This window comes from Amborella trichopoda, chromosome 1, assembly GCF_054954075.1.
Source record: "Amborella trichopoda isolate Santa Cruz 75 chromosome 1, AtrichopodaSantaCruz75HAP2 v2.0, whole genome shotgun sequence".
Classification (NCBI taxonomy): domain Eukaryota; kingdom Viridiplantae; phylum Streptophyta; class Magnoliopsida; order Amborellales; family Amborellaceae; genus Amborella; species Amborella trichopoda.
In genome coordinates this window covers 40,379,491-40,402,796 of record NC_142336.1, presented here as the reverse complement: position 1 = coordinate 40,402,796, position 23,306 = coordinate 40,379,491, and the positions used below count along the sequence as shown (strand labels likewise).

The 23,306-nt window shown below is 35.9% G+C and overlaps 1 protein-coding gene across 3 annotated transcripts; it reads right to left on the bottom strand.

The window, feature by feature from the left end:
* Positions 1 to 4,860: 4,860 nt before the first annotated feature.
* On the bottom strand, positions 4,861 to 23,069 carry LOC18426357 (RING/FYVE/PHD-type zinc finger family protein). Of its 3 annotated transcripts, none has more exons than XM_006833010.4 (5): positions 22,746 to 23,069; positions 14,588 to 15,499; positions 12,229 to 12,429; positions 6,597 to 6,792; positions 4,861 to 5,319 (listed from the first exon to the last, which is right to left on the bottom strand). In XM_006833010.4, exons 1-5 carry the CDS (start codon positions 22,857 to 22,859, stop codon positions 5,135 to 5,137), a joined length of 1,608 nt encoding a protein of 535 aa, XP_006833073.2. In that variant the 5' UTR covers positions 22,860 to 23,069; the 3' UTR covers positions 4,861 to 5,134. The 3 variants fall into 3 exon arrangements, with proteins under 3 accessions (XP_006833073.2, XP_088721425.1, XP_088721431.1); XM_088865299.1 differs by having other exon boundaries at positions 14,588 to 15,488; XM_088865305.1 differs by lacking the exon at positions 12,229 to 12,429.
* Between the last annotated feature and the right edge of the window lie 237 nt (positions 23,070 to 23,306).

Genomic DNA, 23,306 nt, shown 5'->3' with positions numbered 1-23,306 from the left:
ACCGTATAAGATATGATAAACAAAGTATACTTTTTAATATTGTAAAGTATTGCTTAAAAGATTTTTGCGTGTATTTCTTACTTAATATAATAAGAAAATATTTTATCATAACATATTTGGAAATAAAATTAGTCGAATATTTTGAATGTCTCTAGTTAAAATCATGGTTAGTATTTCCATTTTAAAGCAATAGCATATCTTTCTTCCGTAGCATCTTTTTCAATTTTAAAAGATATCTTTTTTAATTTTGTTCTTTCTCAAGAATTTAAGGGATTTTAAAAAGGGGAACTCCCTCTCTCGTGTCACTCTCTCTCTCTCACCTACCTTTACATATCTCTCCCTATCTCTTAGGCATTATTTTTTAAGAATCTCCTCTTATTGTATTTAAAAGGCAACAAAGATTTTACATGGTTTTAAAAAAAAAATTCCCTTTCTCTCCCCTATGTATCTCAATTTTAGAAGATAAAAAAATAATCTCCTCGTATTGTATTTAATAGGCAACAAAGATTTTACGTGGTTTTAAAAAAAAAGTCCTTTTTTCTCCCCTATGTATCTCAATTTTAGAAGATATCTTTTTTAATTTTTTTCTTTCTCAAGAATTTAGGGGATTTTAAAAAAGGAAACTTCCTCTCTCGTGTCACTCTCTCTCTATCACCTACCCTTACATATCTCTCCCTATCTCTTAGGCATTATTTTTAAAAATCTCCTCCTATTATATTTAAAAGGCAACAAAGATTTTACGTGGTCATAAAAAAGAAATTCCCTTTCTCTCCCCTATGTATCTCAATTTTAGAAGATATTCTTTTTAATTTTTTCCTTTCTCAAGAATTTAGGGGATTTTAAAAAGGGAAACTCCCTGTCTCGCGTCACTCTCTCTCTCACGTACCTTTACATATCTCTCCCTATCTCTTAGGCATTATTTTTAAGAATCTCCTCGTATTGTATTTAAAAGGCAACAAAGATTTTACGTGGTTTTAAAAAAGAAAATCCCTTTCTCTCCCCTATATATCTCTTTCTATATCTCCCTCACAAACTCTCTCAACCATAGAAATATAGGAAGTAAATTGTACAATTTGGCCTAAACTCCTACATTGTTTAGGATACTTAAATTCTATCCACTCTTATGATAGGTATTTTCTTATTCTTTTGACACGTGTCTACCCTTTAACTCTGGCTTAATGGTGTAGTATAGATATTGACTCATATTCGTCTATTACCACGGGTAAAACACGCTTATTTGTGACAATCAAGCACCCAAATTATACTTAAAAGAGTCTCCATATTCGGAGTAGAACCAGTAGTATTTCTCCCTCAATTACACATCCATGCTGCACATTGTGCTCCAACGACAAAGGCAATTAGTGGTACGAGCCCCCCTCTGAATAGCGAGATTTACTGCAATGAGTAATTTTATGCAAAATGCAAGGTGTGTTTCAAAGTGCCCTTACCATCATACTCATGTGCGTCACATCCTTTGCATCCTCATAAACATTCTCTCCCTTTTGTTCCATTAACACAATTGTGAACTACTATACAAATTGGATTATTATTTTTCATTTAATACTAAAATCCCCTATGCTTGTATGTCTATCATCATTATCATCATAGCTTGTTTCAAACTATTTGGAGTCAACCACACGAATCCTGATCTACTATTTCTACTTTATCAATGGTCATATCTTCAGTGAGGTCATAAGTTCTCATATCTTTTCTCACTACTTTCAATCATGTATTTTTCCTATAGATCTGATGTTTTTTGACCGCCCAACATTCTGCCCCATAAAACAGGTCTCACAGTTGTCTATAGAACTTCTTTTTCACTTTTATTGGTATGCGGCGATCACAAAAAGCTCCAGTTGCACATCTCCACTTTTTGCCAATTTCTATATCTATAATAACACAAAATGAGTTGTTCTAAAGATTATGGTTCAAAAAAAGCATAGTCTATTTACTCCCTTTGGGTAAAACTGTATCCAAGAGTATTTTTAAGACCCCATATTTGGGGGTTCAACCTTTCAACTTAGAGACTAACCTTAAAAAAAAAAAAGTTGTACTTTGTATGTGCTTGAAAAATGACTACCCAAAATTGAGCAGGGACAGTCCAATTGTTAGAGGATGATATCCATGAGTTGAACTCAAATTTCATCTTTGTTGTGTTGAAAATAATCATGCGGTAATTTTTAGGTGGGACCAAAATTTCATATCTAAAAATACACCCAAATAGATCTTTTGTACAAGGGAGTAAGTGTATAGTATGCTCTTGAGGGAGCACTATATATCCCATCGAAAGATATTATTCTCAAATAGAATCTAATAAATACAAAATAAAAAATACAAAAGAAACCCAGCAAAGATACATCTTCGAAAACAATCTTCCATCCAAGTAAAACTGTTTTAGAGTTCTCATGTTAAAGCGATAAAGAAATGAAAATGTGATATAATAAGATCATTTACTTTTGATATCGCAATCATTATTGACGATTAGATGTGAAATGGGATGATTGGATATATATCATAGGCACAAAGTCTAAAATAATTTTTTTTGAATATTGTAAAATACTTCAACTATCAAATTTCATATATAATAACAAAAAATGATTGTGACTTTGTACCAAAAATAAATAGTCTTACAATATCATCGTCGTCACCTTATCTCAACTAGTAGTCTTTTTTTTTTTTGGACAATATTGTTTTTTGGTGACCACAGTGGGAGTCGACTCATTTTGACTGTTTATAGAGTGGAAATTGAATTTTACTTTTTGGGATTAATTATTGGGATAATACAAATGTCACAAACATGAATTTCTAGAAACATGGTTTCATTATATTACAATGACATTGTGATATATATATATATATATATATATATATATATATATATATATAGAATGATTTCATGCGACCGCGTCATTGTAATAAAATAAAATGAAACCACACCTCAAGAAAAACCATAGTTTAAATCATGGTTTTTTTGCTCTATTTAGAGTCTTATGCATACAACCCCTAAGGAAATATAAGGTGACTTTTCAGATCACAAATTGTTTAGGGTCACATGTGATAGGTTCTCTTACAATTTCAAGAAATGAAAAAAGAGTGAACCTTTTCAAGCGTTGGATTTGAGAATCCCTTGAAGAAGCCGTCTCCCTTCTAGAGTCAATTTGTGTGAAACTTGATTTTGAGCATTTCCTAAGCTCCAAATCAAATTCTTTTCAATTGATCGTAAGAATCAAGAACGACGACCTAGAAATTCTCAATTCAAGAAAAAACAATATTTTAGGGCAGCTGAACATTTGTTCATGTTGGTTTGGCATGGGCACCAATTTTTTTGTATTAAAAAAGGCTATCAATGGAGCCAAAACTCTTCAATTTTTTCTTGATGGGATATGCCATGGACAAAAAAACATACCCATCATCAGTGGTGGAGGTGCAATACATGCATCAGCAAGTACAGGTCAGAAGGCATCAATTCCAAAGCTTTGGCAACTGGGAAGAACTGATCAAGAGATTCACATAGGGTGACATATTGCCATAAATTTGGGGTGGGAGAACATGAAATACACATTAACCTTTTACTCCCCACTCGTTTTTTAGTTCCTTCTGAAGCATATTGGACGTTTATTCTCTCGATGAGAAATCCACGTCAAAGATGATTTTTTTTTTCTTTTGGTTCCAAAATTTCAGTACCTACCTATATATCATAAGATGATTATTTTCCTAGACATATATTTTACATTTTGAATTCTTTGACATTAATCTCGAAAAATTGGACAGTTATTTTTTTCAAGCACATACAACATACCATTACCATTTGAATTTTTGCTTTTCCACCCAATTAGAGGATCTGTTTTGCCTATTATTGTGTGTTGTAAATTCCAGTGGGTGGCAATATTAAAATTTTATCAACAATTTAGAGAGAGAGAGCTCAAAGAGCAATAAAGCACACCCAAGCCATGGCCATTGATGTGATTGTACACGGTCCCCATTTAAAAAGAGTAGAGCAGATCAACCCTGGCAGATTACAGGGCCACAACTTGATGGACCTCCATATATATAAGAGGTCCAATCATGGATCCTTGCCTTTAGCCATTCATTTGCTCACCTTGTAAACAATTACAAACAAACAAAAGAAGATTTCAAGAACTTAAAGCCGTGGGATCTATTTCGTCCCTCTAGTTGGGGGTTTAGAGTGGATCTTTGAAAGGGAACTGACTTGGAGCACATTTTTGGCACCCATTTTTTTTTTTTTCAATGGAATTGGTCTTGGGGCTCATTGAAGATCATCACGAAGTCATTGGATCAGAAAAGTTCCCCTAACTCTGCTTTTGTGCAGGTTCAGACCCTGGTGGATTGCCTACCTAATATGGATCCTTCATACATATCCCAGTGATTTACTGTTAGCAAATCACCATTTGTCAAAATGATAAGAGAGAGAGAGAAAGAGAGAGATTTGGAATTATTCACTGAGATAAAAGTACTGTTATTTCGATATTTGTTTGCTTTCTTCAAAAACAGACCAATTTACACCTTAAGACACAAATGGCTACATCGAATTTCATGCTGGGGTTAAGACTTGAGGCCCACCATGCAAATATAGTTTTATTTTGTTAAAATCATCATGTATAAGCATGATCGTATCTCAATATGGATGGAGATCTGTCTTAGATTCTCCCCCCTATATTTTGAGTTCAAGTTAGGGTTCAGATTTCAGAAGAATAGAAAGGAATAAGTAATATGCTTATGACTGAACATCAAGTTTTAATATCATTAGTATATATCAGTAAAACAGCTTGTCAGAATGCTTAGATGATTAAAGAGAGTATTTCTTTCATTGCAATCAATTCCTCCCAGAACAATTCCCTATGCATATGAAACTTTTCCCTGCCATATACATTAATTAATTAACCAGTACTGTACATCAGAGAAAGAATATGGGATAAAGAAACATATCCAAGCCAACAAAAGTAATGCAACCAATGGCAAGCACTATGCATCCCAAGATAAAACAATGAACATGAATATACACAATTATATGGAACCCGAGAGAGGGCTTTCCAAATGCTGATGAGTACCTGAACTTCTCATGCAGAATATAGCATACCTGACAGAGAGTATAATCATGGCCAGTTTCTATCAATCACTTTTCAAACCTTTGGAAGAGATCAAATAGTGGCCGATAAAGAATTACAGCAGCCGGGGGTCTCGGTAGGAAGCCAAGGAGGATCTCAGATGCTTGGATGGATGAACTCCCGTAGAATCTTGAATTTTCAGAGATGCGTGTAGTGACGACACTTCCCTCAAGTGAGCAGCCCACAAATGCACCTGCACCATATCAAAATAGTGAGGAAAACCCACTTGTTTCTCTTTTGTTTCTATTTTTTAAGTTTTCTGGCACCACTACATAAAAATATTAAGATTGTTGCATTTATATTAAGTAATTTTTTGGTTAAAAACAAGCACAAATGTTTCTTTATGCCCATGAAAGAAAAAGAGACTGGAAAATGATTTCAGGAACATTTTGTAACTTTCAATCAAGAACGGTTTCTTACTAGAGAGTAAAAAAATCAAATTGACAAGTCCACATGGATGTAAAATCATGATGGAACAGAGACAAACTTGCCCCTGGGGCAGCTGTACCAAGTGACATTTCATGGAATAACTAATTATCCAAGATATGAATATTTCACGAAAAATAAGCATCACATAACAGAGAAAGGACAGATATTCTAGTTAACTCTCAACTTCAAAAAGATCCTCAAACTAGGATTGCTTCCTTTCGTCAAGTGAGCATTTTTATGCAGCATTTGCAGCTAATAGTTGAGATCAATGTTCCAAAACTCGCCTGAGTTTAATCAGACTCGAGCGAGTTACTCGGACTCACCCTATGGATAAGGCCGAGTAAAGGTGTACACTATACATTATATTATATAAATAGTATTATGTTCAATTTCATTCATATAACAGCTAAATGTCTTGGTGGCTAGTGTTTACCATCTATGGTCCTCATGGTTGGTGGTCGAATCCCCTCAAGCACACTATACCACCCTATAAGGCATAGGAATATATTGTATTTATTTTTTAATAGAGGTCCAAAAAGCTTGCCATTGGGATGGTTCGATCCCTAGACATCCTGGGGAGAGCCCAAGACATCTACCGAACAGCAATTTGGACATTTTTGCAAATACATATAATTTTCTATTTTTTTTTTTTAACAGACTGGACTCCGGAAAGTTACTCGGACTTGCCAGAGTATCTCGCCTTGGTGAATAGGTGAATACCTTGGCCGAGTCGAATCCCAGTACCTTGGTTGAGATTTCAGTTTGTTTGACAGCAATTATTCTAATAATTGCAAAAATCCAAGTACCGCTGTCATATAAAAGAAAGTCACAAATCATGGTTGCATAAGAAAAATATTTCAATGTGCTCCCTTTTCTTTTCCATTTGATCTGATTTTAATAAGAAAAAGCTTGCCTTAAAGACCACAACACCGAGCTCTTTGGGTTCAAATCCCAGCTTACATTTGAAATTTTTAAGCCGGCCAGATTGACTGGCTATCATTTTCCCAAATGTTGCATCATTAAATCCATTCTAAATTATACCTTTACTGCAGCTGTAGGTGTAACAAGCTGCATAGCCACCATCACCTGCACGTATATCAGCTTCAGCTGATCGCCCTAAAATCCCAGCAGCTGCACTAAGACCTGCACCGACGGAGAAATGCACATTTCCACTGAATGTTTTCACAGCATCATCTGTCCTCAGCACAACTATAAAGTCTATCAACTCGCCTCCCCCCTGTTAAAATTCAAGAACACACTTGGATAAGTATCAAGACTACATAGCGAGGGGGGGACGGGGGGGAGAGAGGAGAGAGAGAGCCAATGCAACAATTACATACCAAGACTAGATAGATAGATAGATAGAGAGAGAGGGAGGGAGAGAGAGAGAGATGGGCAGTTCCTGGAATTCAAGGATGTATTTGTCATTTCAGCTAAGCCACAGATATATTTGATCGATGATGAAAAGTGAAGGTTATCTGATCATTTTTTAAGAGAGAGGATTGTTTTATCAAGATGTGGACAGTGTTCTGGACCTTCCGGTTAAACCCAATGCATTTGAAACAATTTCCAAGAAAATATAGGTATTTGAAGTTTATTACCATAATGTTCCATAAGTTGTCCTAAAAAATGCAGGTCTTTTTATCTTTCAAAAAACAAGTACATTTTAATTTATAGGCTGAACTAAAAAAAAACCTTGAAAACAAGGTCTCTTTTCTTGTCCTCTTTAGTCACACTAGTTTCCTTTGGTGTGTTATGATCCTGCTTTCTACTAGAGTAAGACTAGAAATATTCTTCTTTCTCCTTTTTAATAACTAAATACTTGTCATTTTGAGTACACCTTGTGTGACATAACACGAGTTAGAATACCAGATAGAGCACAGACTGAAATTCATTTTGGTTTATTAGGAACCAGAGACACCCAGCACTAACAAAATATAGATCTTTGTTCGATGTTATCCATCCAGCTGAACAAAACTCTTTTAAAGTGTCTTTCAGAATCATTACTTCACATTTCAAAGTCTACTTTTCCAGCACCGTAGTGGACCAGCTGGTCCAATCCAACAAACACAGAACCAGGGAGCAAAATTTTGGGCAGTGCCCTACCCCAAAGTAGGTTCTTTTTTATGCAACCCACATCGCCTGCTTAATATTCCCCTCCCATGTCAATTTCATTAGAATTCTTACAACTTTAAATACTTTTTAAGTACGCAGTATTTTCATCAGCAACCAGAAAGATATGAACAACATATCCAACAGCCAATATGAGTATATTCCCGAGAAGCAATATCATCTCCAAGATGTCACCGAAGGTTTCATCACAATTTCTGAAACCTAGCCACCCTCTGATGAGCCTACCAATGCCTCTGAGGAAGGTATGAGGCTTAAAATAATATATTTATTTTATTTTTCAATTAGTATTGGTGCAAGACAGGGTTGAAACCGAAAGCTCAAATGGAGGCACTCAATGTTGAACATTGAGGTTATGGGTTTGGAGTTTGGACCCAGTGAACCTACTCCAAAAAAGACATAAGCAGAACATCAATACATAAGATGCTCTCAAAAAAAATATGCACAACACAATGAAAATGCCAAGTGGGTGATTTCTCCAATCAAATAATGAGAATCACCCACAATTACCCCACAAAAAGAAAAATTCATGAAACAGAGAAAAGGAAACTGCTCTCAGCTACAAGGCGAAACAAGAGCATATACCCTAAGGACTGAGGACTGTCCTCAAAGCAAGAAACTCTGAAGTGGAGGTGTCAACCATTCCATTAGGTCTTCCAAACAAAAGAAAATTGCTCCGAGCATACCCTTCTTAAGTCCCTTCACCTCCACTTCACATTCCTTTAGCTAATATCTGGTGAATCCAAACTAAATGAGATCCCCGAAACAAAACGCCCTCTCCCAACGTGAGCCATCTAATCGAATTAGGAATATTTCCCCTCATGACACAGAGCACGAATTGTGTTCAAGGTGGTGTTTGAGGTCAATCCTAAAACAAGAAAATCCCTAGCTTGAGTTAACAACATCATTAGATCTGCCAAAAAAAGAAGTGAATAGCATAAGCTTGACTCATCATTTCAAAGCCCTTCGAAGCCTTCTAATGTTTATGCCCACTGTATGAGCAAAACATTCCTTTTTAAGCTAGCCACAATATAATTTGAAGACAAGAAATGCACCAATTCAATTGTGACGAATCACTCAAACAAGGAACCAATTGGCAAGGACCCTAAAGTGCACTTCTTGTGTTTTTTCTTGTTTAAATTATGAAGCCTCGATGTGCCATTAGCAATACACACCTCATAAAACTGCTAAGCGTGCTTGTGGAAGAAGAATGCTTCGATGAGTCACCCTTGTGCCACACTTGCACCTGCCAAGTTAAAAAATTGAAAGAAGAATGCTTCTCTAGTCGGTACCGAAAGGAAGGCTTATGAATCAATTGTTCATTTTGAAGCTTAAAACTCAGCCCAGCCCAGACACCATTTCTGCACTTGATCCTTTAAATAGGGATTTTGTTCTTCAAAATCAATTGTCTTGCTAATAACGCAACAACTTTTTGATGTTCATATAAAACGACAACAAGGTAACTAAATCTCCTAACATCCATATGATAAAAAAAAATTTGCACTCAACCCCATCATTTTTCATTGAAAGAAATTACAAAACATTTAATGCATTAAAACAGAAGTCTCATATCTTCTTTTTTCTTTTTTTCTCCCCAACATTCTTTCATTTATCTTAAGTAACCGTGAGGTTCATACTAGTAACAATGTGATTCAGAGTCATCATCATCATCATCAAATCATTATCCAAACAAACTATTTGGGGTCGGCTACACGAATCATGTTCTACCATTTGCTCTATCAAGGGCCACACCCTCGGTAAGACCATCAGTTCCATATCTTTTCTTATTACTTCCATCCATATCCTTTTGGGCCATCCCCTTGCCCTTTAAGATCCTTCAACTTGAACAAAATTGAACCTCCTACCCAGTGTTGTATTGGGTCTATGCTGCACATGACCCGCCCACTTAAATCTACTTTCATCATCTATGTGCGACATCTTCCGCAATCTCTCCATTTTTCTGGATTATCGATCCAAGGTAGTGTTTTCAAATGCGAGATGCAGCCAAAAGCATTGGGGGGGGGGGGGGGGGGGGGGGGGGGGGTGATGCAGCAATGCGGCTCAATGTGGTCTGAATGTAGATGCATCGTAGTGATGCGGTCAATAAATATAAAAGAAATCTATTTTTTTTAAAAAAAATAGGTTAATTCATAGAAAAAAATGAATGTGATATATGTGATATTAGATATTTAGATTATTCATTAACTCCAAAAATATTAGTTGTCTGAGATTCTGTATCCACTATCTCTTGGTAGAAGCTAGAGACTTGAAACTAGCTTCATAAAACATTCAACGGTCAACAACCATAAGCACAAATCTGCAACAAAAAACTTACTAAAGTTTATAAATTTTATAAACTCTTTAATCTTGAAAAGAGTCCATGAAGTTCTTCGACTCGATTTGTATGCTTTTTATAAACTTTATAAATTTATAAAAATGTTGTAATTTTACGATATCAGAGCATTTATGAAGATCAAAAAAAATTTATGAATTCATTAATTTGTAATTTTACTGTATTAGTCTATGAACTCTTTAAAGTTGCAAATTTTATTTGAAAAGTATTGGGAAAAGTTCTTCGATTTGTAACTTTAATCTTCCTGAACTTTTTAATTTGTAGTATCTTGTATTAAAAACCAAAAAACTCAACAAATAAAATTTCCGCCCAAATTTTTTTTTTGAGTCAATCAATCCAATAAAAGCCATGGATGTGGCTGAAAATTGGTGTTTGGGTGGGTTTAATACCCCCCAAACCCTTTCCCCCCATTTTCAAAGATCAAAATGACCTTATTGCCCCTGCCCAAGGGGTACAATTTTGATGCGGCCGCATTTTAAAACATTGATCCAAGGTATCAAAAATTCTCTCTTTTAGGTATTTCTCAGCCATCAATTGTAACTGCTTCCTTATTTCTACTCCTATTACTATTAAACTTGCATTCCATGTATTCTATCTTAGTCCAGCTAATTTTAAAACATTTAGATTCCACAGCATCCCTCCAAAGTTCTAACTTTGCGTTGACGTCGCTTCTAGTCTCATTGATCAAAACTATGTCATCCGCAACCACACACACCACAATACCTCATCTTGTAAAAATGTGCTTCAGAGTAAGTGCTCCAAATCACCAGGGTAAGTTCATTGACTAGAATAGGCACCCTCAGATAGTTCGAGAAATATAAGAGGTCATCACCAGCCTTGAATTTGTCTGACGAATCCATGTTTGCAATTGTCTTCAGCAAGCATTATGATACTGTTGTTTTGGTGCTTTTAGTGATGAAACATTCATTCAGTAAAGCGATATGCAAAGAATGAAAGTTCAATCCTTTAAATCGTCATCTAGAGGACAAGAGGGCAACATTTCAATGCCCAAAACCTGCAAATACTGATGGGTCATCATGCCAGACTGTTAATTAAGCTACTACTAAGTAACGCGAACCCATATGGCAGTCTAGATTTTTCATACTCATCAATCCAATTTACAGGCTTATGTTTTGTATTTTAATGCAACACCACAGACAAATCCAATTTAAAGCCTAGACGAGTAAACCACAGAAACATGCAAGTGTACAGAGTTAATCCCAAAGCTGAGTCCAGGTGAGTTTGGGAGCAAACTGTCAACCAGCATACAAAGGCATAAAGCCATCTACAAGGCATTCCAAAAACTGTTGATGGCACTTCCAGAAACCTTTAGATAAGTTAATTTGTGCTTTATTTGACAAAGACAAGTTGAGGGTCTTCTGGAAAACCATATTAAACAAACCAAGAGGAACAGAGGGATATATTACTCACATACCTAGGAAGAAACTTTGCCATACATGAATATCAAGAATATGCAGTTTGATACAATTGCAAGCTTAGTTAGGGAGTGTTTTGCCTCAAATCAAGGGTTGGCACAGTGCCGACCATGGTTTCCATCAAATGAAATCCCTCCCCCCTTCCTCATCATTCTATTCCCTGCTGACTGTAAAATAATACTACTTTTAGAAAAAAAATTGTTTTTTTTTTGGGGGGACAGGGGCGGGGGGCGGTGCGGGGGTGGTTTGTATGAGGCAGAGTCACCCATATGCACAAAAAACCACAATATAGTTACTTATCCAACCCTTGATTAGCAGTACACAAGAAGGGAATGGCATAAGCATATTATCAACAGAGTTTAATCATTTCATCTCCCCAATCCACTTTCACATCAGGTTTATTTCTTCTTATCATTTACCTCAGTATATTGTTGGGACATATAGTTCTGAGTCAACGATTGTTCCAGGTTTGAAAGATGAAAGAGAATCTTACTCTTTTGGTAATGTGTAATGGGTGTGATCTGGATTTTGGCCTAATTTTAAAGGACAGTGTATTACACAGTTTTTCTATTCTTAGCATCTAAAAATCGGGTATTTTATTGGTTTCAGAAGGGATAACAAAATGGCAGCAGATCATTTCCAAAAGTTTCTCATAGAAATTCCATCTGCAAAAAGTCCACATGAAAACCTACTCTAGGATAGCAGCAAAAAGTTGTGGTTATCTAAGTTGCACAAGTAACAAGGTATATATTACCTGGGCACCCCATCCCACTCCAAAAGAAGAAATGGCAGAAGGTGGCGACCATGAGCCATCTTCTCTACGGGCAATTACAATACCAGTTCCAACCTTATAAGTGACCATCAATCCAACCTTTGCAACAGTAAGAATGGCCAGGCCTTTTGCTCCTCGTAGAACAGCATCTGGGATAGACCTTTCAGGTCTCAAATAACCCACCTGAAGAAATTAGTATATGCTGGTAGTGTTAGAAGGCCATTATAAACCAAAATCATTGTTAAAACCACAAATCACCACCGTGATCCGCAAATAAGCAATAATCACCTTATACATCAGTCACTTTGTAATATAACCAAAATGACATGCATTTCCCACTCATTACAAATATTTGAGCTTTGAGCAGTCTTCCAATATGAATAAAATATCTGAACTATGTGAACCCACTATTATTGATAAGAGAATGTATACTATGAGACCATCTATTTTTGGTGAAGATCTTGTAATTTGGACACTAGGAACAATGCACAAAGTTCGTGAAATTTTCGTTTAGCATTGTGCTTAATCAATGGCACACCCTTAACCATTTGATTTCACATTTACTGGCTAGGAACAAGTGCGAACTCGTTGGATAAAAAATAAACGCCCTCATCTTATACTTTCTCTATTGATAATTATGAAAGTGAAGTGTAACAAGATGCATGCAACATACAAACAAAGATGAACTGTTCCTTTAATCAAGTCCTTCATCCCATTCATGCATTAGAACAATTTGTCTCATTAGTCTATTGTTGACAACAAATATTTTGTGTGCTTGTGCATCATAGTAGACAATTCCCATTATAAATATAATTGGAAACAATATTCCAAAAAATGTCGGGCGGTGCCTAGGTTGCCGGGTGGGTCCAGGCTGCCCAGCACCTAGGCAGGTGCCTAGGTGGGCGCCCAGAACCTCGACAGCCTAGTAGAATAAAAAGTTGTTTTAACGTCAGATTTTGTGTAGAAAATTAAAAAACACATATTGAGACATATTTTAGCCCATAATTCCATGCATTTCAAATTCAAAAATTAAACTTTCAAGTTTAAACTTCAAACCATTAAAGTATTAGACGATATCCATAGTCCATACCATAATCCAAACTCCTTGCACACCATAGTCCATATACAAAAACCCTCTAATAGACCTATAAAATCTCCAAAACTAAATATAATCTCAATGGGTGATGTTGAGATTGATTTCTCGTAACTTTGATACCTTCGATCCTATGGAAATCACAAAAATCTAGTTTTCTGAGGTTTCTATCTTCTCTAAAATGGGCTCTATTGGAATTTAGGTTTGAAATGAACCTAAAGCCCACCTTTTACAATCTTATTTTTATCAAACAACCCAAAAATGCCCCTCAACGAAGGGCATTTTTTCTCCTTGGTGGGGAGCAGGCAAGGTGCCCAGGCTCCTTGGACCGCGTAGGGGCTACGCAGTCCGCCTTTTGGAACAATGAGTGGAAAACACTCAAAAAGGCATTCTAATCACCTTTGAAAAACAAAGGATATTATTTATTCACTACATTACCCATTTCAATTTAGAATGTTCAAAGGTAACGAGGGGAAAATGTGATTGCCAATAAACACATTTTGTGGGAGAAATGCAACGCATCTCTTAGCGCCTAGCATGGTTGTTCAGCATTTGTTAACAAATAATGTCACCAATTCTCAAAAAACGTAATTTATGAAGATTCTGGAGGAATTGCATTACATTGCAAGGTTAGCTATTTCATTTAAAAAACTGGATGCTTTTTTTACCATCATATTTTGGTCACTTGGTAACCTGGGAAATCCGGTTTACATTTTGTTTATGGTAAAAATGGTGACTGTCTGTTCTAAAGGTCATTTCATCTCAAAAATGGAAACCTAACAATAATGAACCCATGATTGCACCACCCCGCTCGACAGGCAAGCAAAATCCTTTGTCAAGCAGCTCAAGACTGGTTCTAAATAAGCAGCTTGCCACTCCACAAATAACTCAAGGTTCTCTCAAGCAATACAATTCTGCAGACAAAAAGGAATTTTTAAACATGTTATAAAGGTGGAAGGTCTAGCTAAATTTCCAACTTCTTCATTTCCTATTTTGTGACAAGGTTAGCACTTGGCACCAAGTAAAAAATACAAAGACCAACCAGCTCTGTAAGTCTATAGAAGCCCAATGCAGAAGATTTTGCATGCTAATGACAAGATTATGACAGCTATAAATTTCATTTTCTTTTAATTGACAAAAAATGAGCCAAGGGAATAACATTTCTCCAGTTCCAGAAATCACCAGCAACTAATAGACCAAAACACCTACTTAGAGAAAGTAAAAAACAAAAATTAAAAAGAAATATGCCTTTGTGTAACTCCTGATTGTGTTTGCAGCCTTGTAAATCTCATACTCCATGGACTGCCCCCACGGGAAATTCACCCATGACCTCAATGTGCTAAGATCTGTCAAATCATGTGTCGGCAACTGTGCAGCCCGGCTGACCTGATCAAGCAAGTATGACTGAGCCGCTTCGAGACGCACCCAACAAACATCGCACACACGTTGTGGGTCGGCCAATCGAAACTTGGTCGGTAAAAGACTCCTCCCTTTTGAACAATCTCGGCAAAAAATCCCCCCACAAAACCGACAATGATGCCTTGAACACATGATAGGATGAAACCGCACACTACATAGCATGCAAGAAGATGCGGCACTATCGGCCAACCATTTTGGAGGCTCAGCTTCAAGAATCTCTCTCATGTTGTTTGAATTCACCTCAGTGAGTGTTTGAGCCATCTCTTTCCAAGCTTCCTCTATGAGCTGGTTGTTTGATACAAGTGAGATTCTATAGCTTTGGAGATCACCTGAGGCAAGAGAGTTCACTTTGCCACGAACCACAACCAACATCTCTCTCACCACATCCCACATGGTTAGCTCCTTCTCCTCATTGAGTTGGCCCCACCCCATATCTCCTTCTGGGAAGTATCCACCATTGAAGTTGAGACCCCTCACCCATTCTTCGTGATCACTTTGGGACATTGGGGGAATGGAAACAGGTATCCATACACCAGTTTCCTCAGAAAGAGGCATGTCATAGTAGAAATACTTCCTTTGTTTGTGGTTGTTGCCAGAATCTCCTTGGTTATGAGAAGTGCTATGAGATATTTTGTGTTTACAGTCAACTTGAATGGGAGGGCCTTCTTGAGCTTCCTCATTAGAGTCCATCCTTGAGCAACCATCCTCAATTTGTAGAGCATCGAGCTGGCTGAAAGGCTCCTATTTGTCAGGAAACCCCTAATATTATCAGATTTGCAGAAAACAATACTCACAAAAAGGAAACTCTTAAGAACATTCCGTAAATAGGCCAATAGAGGGACAAGGAGATCGACAACATAAAGATGAATTTAAGAAACTGAGACATAAAAATTGAATATAGAAACTTAAAACATCATGTCAGCAACTAAGCCACAACTACAATTGAAGCTTCCTAAAAGATTAAACACTTCACAATTTATAGGGTGTCCTACTGCTCAACGTCTCCATAGTTTACGATTTAAAAATTCATATATGCACTATTTGCTTGATTAGATAAATTTTAGAACCCTAGATGCTGCAATCTAAATGGTCTTGTAACATCTAAATTCATAAGACACATATTAATGACAGGTGACTGGTCCTCAAATTCATATTGCATAAGAAAGCCCAAACCTGACATATCTTTAAATGAATTCATTAAAGACGCTTGAGCCTTGTTTCCCAACAAAGTAGTTTCTATTATTTGTACTACATTATTACGCCAATTGTAAATGGGTGCATGCATGTCGCAAAATAAGAAGGGACCCTATCACTAGAGAGATTGTAGGGTAGTGAGAAGGGGATCCCTTTTATTACTGCAACACGTGTCTCTTAGAAGGGACTCCTTTATTTTTAAGAAATGTATACTCTATAATTATCCAGAAACCAGAATTGCATGGTTTGAAAAGATGTGATTTATTATTTTCTCCCTTTGCAACCCTTTGAAAAGGTGTGTGGTTTATTCATCTCTCCCTAAAAGTGTGGACTTTTATGCAAGTGCAACCCTTTGAAAAAGTGTGGATGCAACCATTTGAAAAGATGCTGATGGAACCATTTGAAGAAGTGCGTGGTTTATTATTCTCTCCCTTGAAATAATATATTGTCATTAAAATTTGGAATAAGTATTATTAATTTATTCTAATAATGTAATAACAATTCTATAAATTTGTTTCCAATTACACCATTATTCTTTATGTTCATATATTTCCATTCAATATACTATTTCAACTCATATCACACTATTTATATAGCATTTTAATAAGGGTGAGGGCCTTCAACTTTCCCTTAACTCGTCTCAGGCTGGGTAAAGGAGGTGGGATGGGTTAGGTAGGCAGCTAACATAAAACTTTGCCACATCTTATCATAAATCTTTAACCTATACTATATGCTCAAGCAAGGGCGTTCCCCTTAAGCGACGCAACTACACCACACCAAATCATTGGGATAAGGCTTGGATGATGATGATTTTAATGAAACCTGCAAAGCAAACACATCTACTAGTATCTATAAGAAAGAAAAGTACTGAACATATGTGATCATGTTGTCTAGATTGGTCGAAGGAAAGCAACAATGTCACTCGAGTGCGTGGGTCCAAGAGAGGTGGGTAGGTTCACTATGGTGTCTAAGCCTCTAGGGCACAAAAGGAAATCATGTCAATGGGGGTGTGGTTCAGGAACGCAATTAGGTGTAAAGTTAGCAGGGATGGTATGGTAAAAATGTGATCTAATATTTGGAGCAGCGATTTGGAGTTTTAAAATCATTTTCTAAGCCTCTAGAGGATCATACTCTATGGTGATTAAAAAATTGCCAATCAGGATTCCCGATCCGGATAAGGAATTGCCCAAGAACATGCATATTCTTGGCCTTAATTAAAAGGTCCAGACAATATATAATATATCATCACCATCATCATCATCATTACCATCATCATTTGAACCTTATCACAACTATTTGGGGTCGGCTACACAAATCATGTTCTGCCATTTGTCTCTATCAAAGGGCATAACCTAAGTCAGACTGCAGGCTACCATATCCCTTATCATTACTTCTATCCATGTCCTTTTGGGGTTCTCCTTACCCTTCTAGAGCCTTCCACTTGAACCAAATAGCCCCTCCTAACCAGTGTTATTCTAGTTAATATATAATATATCTAACTGATATCACAACGTTTCAATTGTGCTATTGGCTAAAGTTCTCCGACCTTTGCCATAAGGTCCGAGGTTTGGAACACCCCCACCCCCAAACAATAAGACTCAGACCTCCAACATTAAGGTTGTTAAACAAGGTCTAGCCAAATAGGCTCTTCACGTTATTTGTAATAGTTCATAACGTCAAATTTTACATACTATATATAATATAGAATTTTTTTTTTTTTTTGCAATAGTTATCTGTTTTTTTTCCCATATCACAAATCCGATCGTGATTGGTAGGTGGGCAGTCCACCGCATCGATCCAATTTTTACAACCTTGGTTTTTAATATAGATAAGCATTTTGCTTTTCCCTTTTTTTTTTTTATATCTTTTTGTGTGCGTGCATCTATTCTCTTTTGGTGGTTTATTATAATTATGTTTATTTGGTTGGTTTTTTTTTTGGAGGGGGGGGGGGGGGATTGAGTATTACATATTCAGTAGGGTTCAACCTTCTATTTATTTTTTTTAATATTAGGGTTCAGCCTTCTATTTTTTATTTTTTTAATATTAGGGTTCAGCCTTCTATTGTATCAAGCAATATTGTCAAGACCAGATTGGTGACCGAATAGGTGAGGGCACTAGTCCAATCGGACTAGCGGCTCCGGACCACTTCACTAATGAGTTAATTTTAAAAAAAAAATTTGTGAAAACTTAGAAACGTCCAGAAATAAAAAAGAACAAAAAAAAAAAAAAAAAAAGAGAGAGAAATTTATGGAAAATGTATAAAAAGAAAGTCAAAGAATTATTACAAGATACAAATAGACAAATATTTTAAGGGATTTTACAAATTGTAAAAGCCCTCAAATTTTAAAACAAAAAAATTTAAAATTGCAAACTCTAATTTTTTATTTTATTTTATTTTATTGTATTTTCAGATTTACATTTTGAGTGCTCTTACAAATTGTAAATGGCCAATTTAGAACTGAAAAACTTTGCAAGCAATAAATTTCTTTTTTTTTTTCTTTTTTTTTTGTAGAAGTCCTCAAAATTTAAAACAAAAAATAAAAATTTGCAAACTATAGTTTTCTTCTTTCTTTTTTTTGTATTTTCAGATTTACATTTTGAGAGCTCTTACAAATTGTAAAGCCCTCAAAAATTTAAAAATGAAACACTTTGCAAGCAATAAATTTCTTTTCTTTTTCTTTTTCTTTTTTTTTTTGTATTTTCAGATTTACATTTTGAGAGCTCTTACAAATTGTACAAGCCCTTAAAAATTTAGAATCCAAACGATTTGAAAGAAAATAAATTTCATTTTCTATTGTACTTTTGTTTCTACATTTTAAGGGATAATAAATTGTCAATGCTGAAAATAAATTTGCAAACAATAAATTTCTTTTATTTTCGGTTTTACATTTTAAGGGCTTTCACAAATTGTGCAAGCCCTTAACATTGAAAAATGAAAAATGCAAAATAATTGCACACAATAAATTCTTCTTCGTCTTTTTATTTTTTTTATTTTTTAATTTGTTTTGCATTTTGGGTATTACACGTTAAGAGCTTTTAAAAGCCCATAAATAAACAAAAGATGCAAGAAAAATAGTAAAAAAAAATCTATTTTGCACTTTTGAATTTTCGATTTTACAAATAAGGGCTTTTACAAATTATAAAAGCCATTCAAAGAAACAAAAACTCAAAGTCAAAAGTATAAAAATTGCACAAAAAAAAAAAATATGGTAAAGCTCTATGCCCAAAACCCAAGATTTTTTTTTTCTTTCTCAAAAAAAAAACCCCAAGAATTTTTCAATTTTTTTCTTAGTTTCTTTAAATCCAAAACAAAAAATTAAAAAAAAGCGCACACACACTAACTTGGCAGTTGAAGGTTTTCTCCTTATGGCTAGATTTTAATTGGAAACTGGCCGAATTCGGCCCTTAGGTCCTCAGTTCTTTAGGATGAGGGAGAGTTAAAGAGAGAGAACCGCTAAATCCTGTCTCTCTTTGTAAAAGTCTTTTGTATACCCCAAATAAAACCTTAATACCTCCTTTTACCAAAATGTCCCCATACAAAACCAAAAAGGTCATCATCATCATCCGAGCCTCATTGTCGGCTACATGAATTATGTTATGTCATTCTGCTCTATCAAAGGCCATACCCTTACTCCCTTAGTAAGACCATAAGTCAGTATATCTCTTTTCACTACTTCCATCTATGTCCTTTTGGGGGCCTTCCTCTGACCCTTTTAGAGCCTTTCACTTGAACCAAATCGCGCCTCATAACTGGTGCTATTCTAGGTCGATGGTGCACATGGCTAACCTACCTAAGTTTACTTTCCCTCATCTTATTGCATGTTGGATCCAACCCAAAGTTCCCTTGGACGTATCCGATTATGAATTATATATTTTCTTGTCTTGCATTCATCCATCTCAACATCCTCATCTCAGCTACACTCATTCGATGGATATGTTGCTTCTTGATCGCCCTATATTCCATCCCATAACACATGGGTAGTCTTACAATCATCCTATAAACCCTCTTCAGTTTCATTGGCATGCGGCAATCACATAAAACTCTCGAAGCACATCTCCACTTTACCCACCCAACTCTAGTTCTATGTGCAACATCTTCCTCAATCTCTCCATTTTCATGGATTATCAACCCTAAATATCAAAAATAATATCTTGTATGTATCTCTTAGCCGTTAATCTTAACTACTTCCCCGTTTCTTCTCCTATTATTAAACCAAAAAGGTTAAAAAAACCTACTTAAAATTTTTTTTATTAAAGAACAAAAAAAATTTCACAAAATTGCTCTTTTCAGGACCGGCGTGTTCAGTCATGAACCAATGGGCTGGTCCAAACATTGGAGAGGTCGGTCCACAAACTGGACCGGCCAGTCCTCCAGCCCATGATCGGATTGACAGACCAGCCAGTCTAGGGACTTGACCAAACCAGCTAGGCCACCAGTTCGCGGGTTTCCAAGGGTACTTATCTCTCCACTATATTAAGTGGCATGTTGGAGCATGTGAAGCAATGTTGCACATATACATCTATTTGCCCAACAAATTACTATCCATATAGTCTAATACTAGATTTGTACAGGATACGTTTCAATGGTATCTTGCTTGTCACTTTGAAGTTCGTCAAAATTTTGACTCCCTATTTTACAAAGTACCATATAATATTAAGGATTGTATAAAATAATGCTCTAGTGCTAAGGATGATATGTAAAATAGTACTATATTACTTATTGTTATTGCTGATGTAGCTGATGTTGAGTCCCAACTTTTTATGCTTCTTTATCATTAGTTAGGTCACATTCTCAAGTAGAATTACTACCACTTGATGTACTACACAATTCCTTGATTATTGGTGTAATAGTTCTTTTCCATTTTGTGGCTTTGAAATTTTTTATTGAAGTTAGAATATTTAGATATCCGCTTAATCTTTGGGTTAGATATTTCATAACTTTACTTTTGAATGTAATCTTATCATTAATTCCTGTCTAAGTTAGATATGTATATGTTTAGTTCTCTAAATTGATACTTATCGTGTGCATATTGTATTGCATCCTTTGGTTTTAACATGTCAGATAGGATACCCATACCTGTAACAGCATCCTAGATTTTACAAAAACCACAGTCATATCTGCACTTTCTGTATCCATGTTTGAATCCATACAATTGCATCATAGATATCAAATATCTCCCTATGAAGCCCTTCCAATGTGCTTCACAAGGTGACTGTGAGGCGTGATGCCTAGCAGCTCATGGCTAGGTACTCAATGTTCTAACCAAGCAACCAAAAGAGCTTTTGGCTAATAAGGTCTTTTCACTGGAAGCAAGCATGATTTCCGAAGCAACTAAAAAGCAAGATTTCTAAGCTTTTGTATGAATAGCCAACTTAGAAATCAATTGACTATCACGTAAAATAGTAGGCAGATATTCTCAAGTGCAGGGAAGCTCTTCACAAGATGTTACCGTAGCTTTGTACATTCCTATTTCTCCCCTTCCCCTCATCCCTCTTCCAGTCTACTCGTTCTCCCAACGCCATTGCCTTCCCTTTTCCCTCCATTTCCCAAACTTGTAAGCTCTTTGCGCGTGTAGGGCACTTTATGCAACTTGATGTAAATTATCTACTATCAATGCAAACTGCTTATCATGAAAGCAAATGCTACAATTCAAGCCAAAAAAGTTGGGACCCTACTTCATCCTAAGCACCTCAAAACTAGTAGATAAACGTGAGAGACTAGGACTGACCCCAAATGTGACAAGCAAGATTATAACAAAAAAAAAAAACAAACAAATTGAAAACCAACATGAAGGGGCGGACCAGTCGCATTAGCATGTGGTGGAGCCAAAAAGAGGCAACAGGTATAATGGCGTCAGCACTGAAAATCTAAAAAAGGCGCTTGAATGATGGTGGAGCCCAAAAGAGGCTATTTGTTGAGGGTGTTGATACTAATGTCTTAGTGTTTATTTGTGGGGTTCAGGTCAGATGATCATGCGCTGGAAATTTTTTTCTGGGATAATTGCAGTGTCTAACATGCTTTTCTAGAAGACATTAATGTGAAGCCAAAAGGGATTAAAAACGGAAAGTGTCCTTAGAATCATGTAGTCCATAAAAATTCATTCACGTCAATCCTTTATACACAGATTTAAATACTTGTTTACAATTGGTTTAGTTAAAATGGACCAATTCAATACATATTAGCACCAAAAATTAACATACTACAATTTACATAATGGCACTCTGGCATCAATATAAACCCATGAATACCAATTTAAGTAAAAGCGAATTGTGAATTTTTGTAGACCCAAAAACGCATAAATGAATGATAAAATGAAATGAAATCAGAGGCTTTATGTTCCCAAATCTCTGCAGATAATGGCCGGTCACAGAAATTGGTAAACTTGATAAAGCTATATATTACAATGGCAAAGCACCTCCACAAAGATTTTAACAATCCCAAACCCCATGCACCCCTATTTCTCATTCCAGAGTCCTTTTCCTTCTTTTATTTCCATTTTTTTTAGTCCATCAAAGTAAAATAGTTTATTCCACCCTTGGATTCCTTAGACTAAAATTCAAAGAAGAAAGTATAAATACAAACTTATGCGTGAATTTTCTGCAGAAAATAAGCAACCATAGCCCATTACCAATTATACATAACATAGAGCAGCCTTGCCTGACCCATAAAGAAAAGTACACAGAAAAAAACCAATTCCCCCAAAACATTAACAGCCCAAATAATCAAATTTGTTCAATTGAATAAAAAACATAAAAAAAAATCAAACATAACTGCAAGAGGGTTTAGTAGTACCGTGAGAGAAACGGATTGGAGATTAATATGTTCTAAGTTGAGGCCATCAAACTTTTCGTCCAAAACCTCAGATTCTTCGACAAAAATTTCAGGATAAAGACCAATCTTCTCCATGGGATAATCTTGCAATAGAAACCCTTATACTTCAACAGTATTGTTTGTTCATTCCCGATGGATCATTTGCAGACCCATCAAACCCCGCTCGAGAGAGTGATAGAGAGAGAGAGGGTTTTGCAGTTGGAGAGAGGGGAAAAAGGGAAGAGGGATAGGAGACGAGAAGAGACTTTGCAATCGAGGCAGAGAGATAATGATTGCAACAATGGCGAAGGAATTTCGGAAAGGGTGGAGAGAGAGAGAGAGAGAGAGAGAGGATGAATGCGTGTATAGAATCGCTTTTGACTTGCGTTTCCGTCGTTTGACAATTCTCTCTATTATTATAGGAAAAAGTTCATTTAAAGTTGCAACTTTAAATTGTCGAGAGATGCTCCTCAAAAATCCTGAAAAAGGTTATTTTAATGTTAAAAACATTCTAATTGATTATCTTGATATCAAGATGTATGA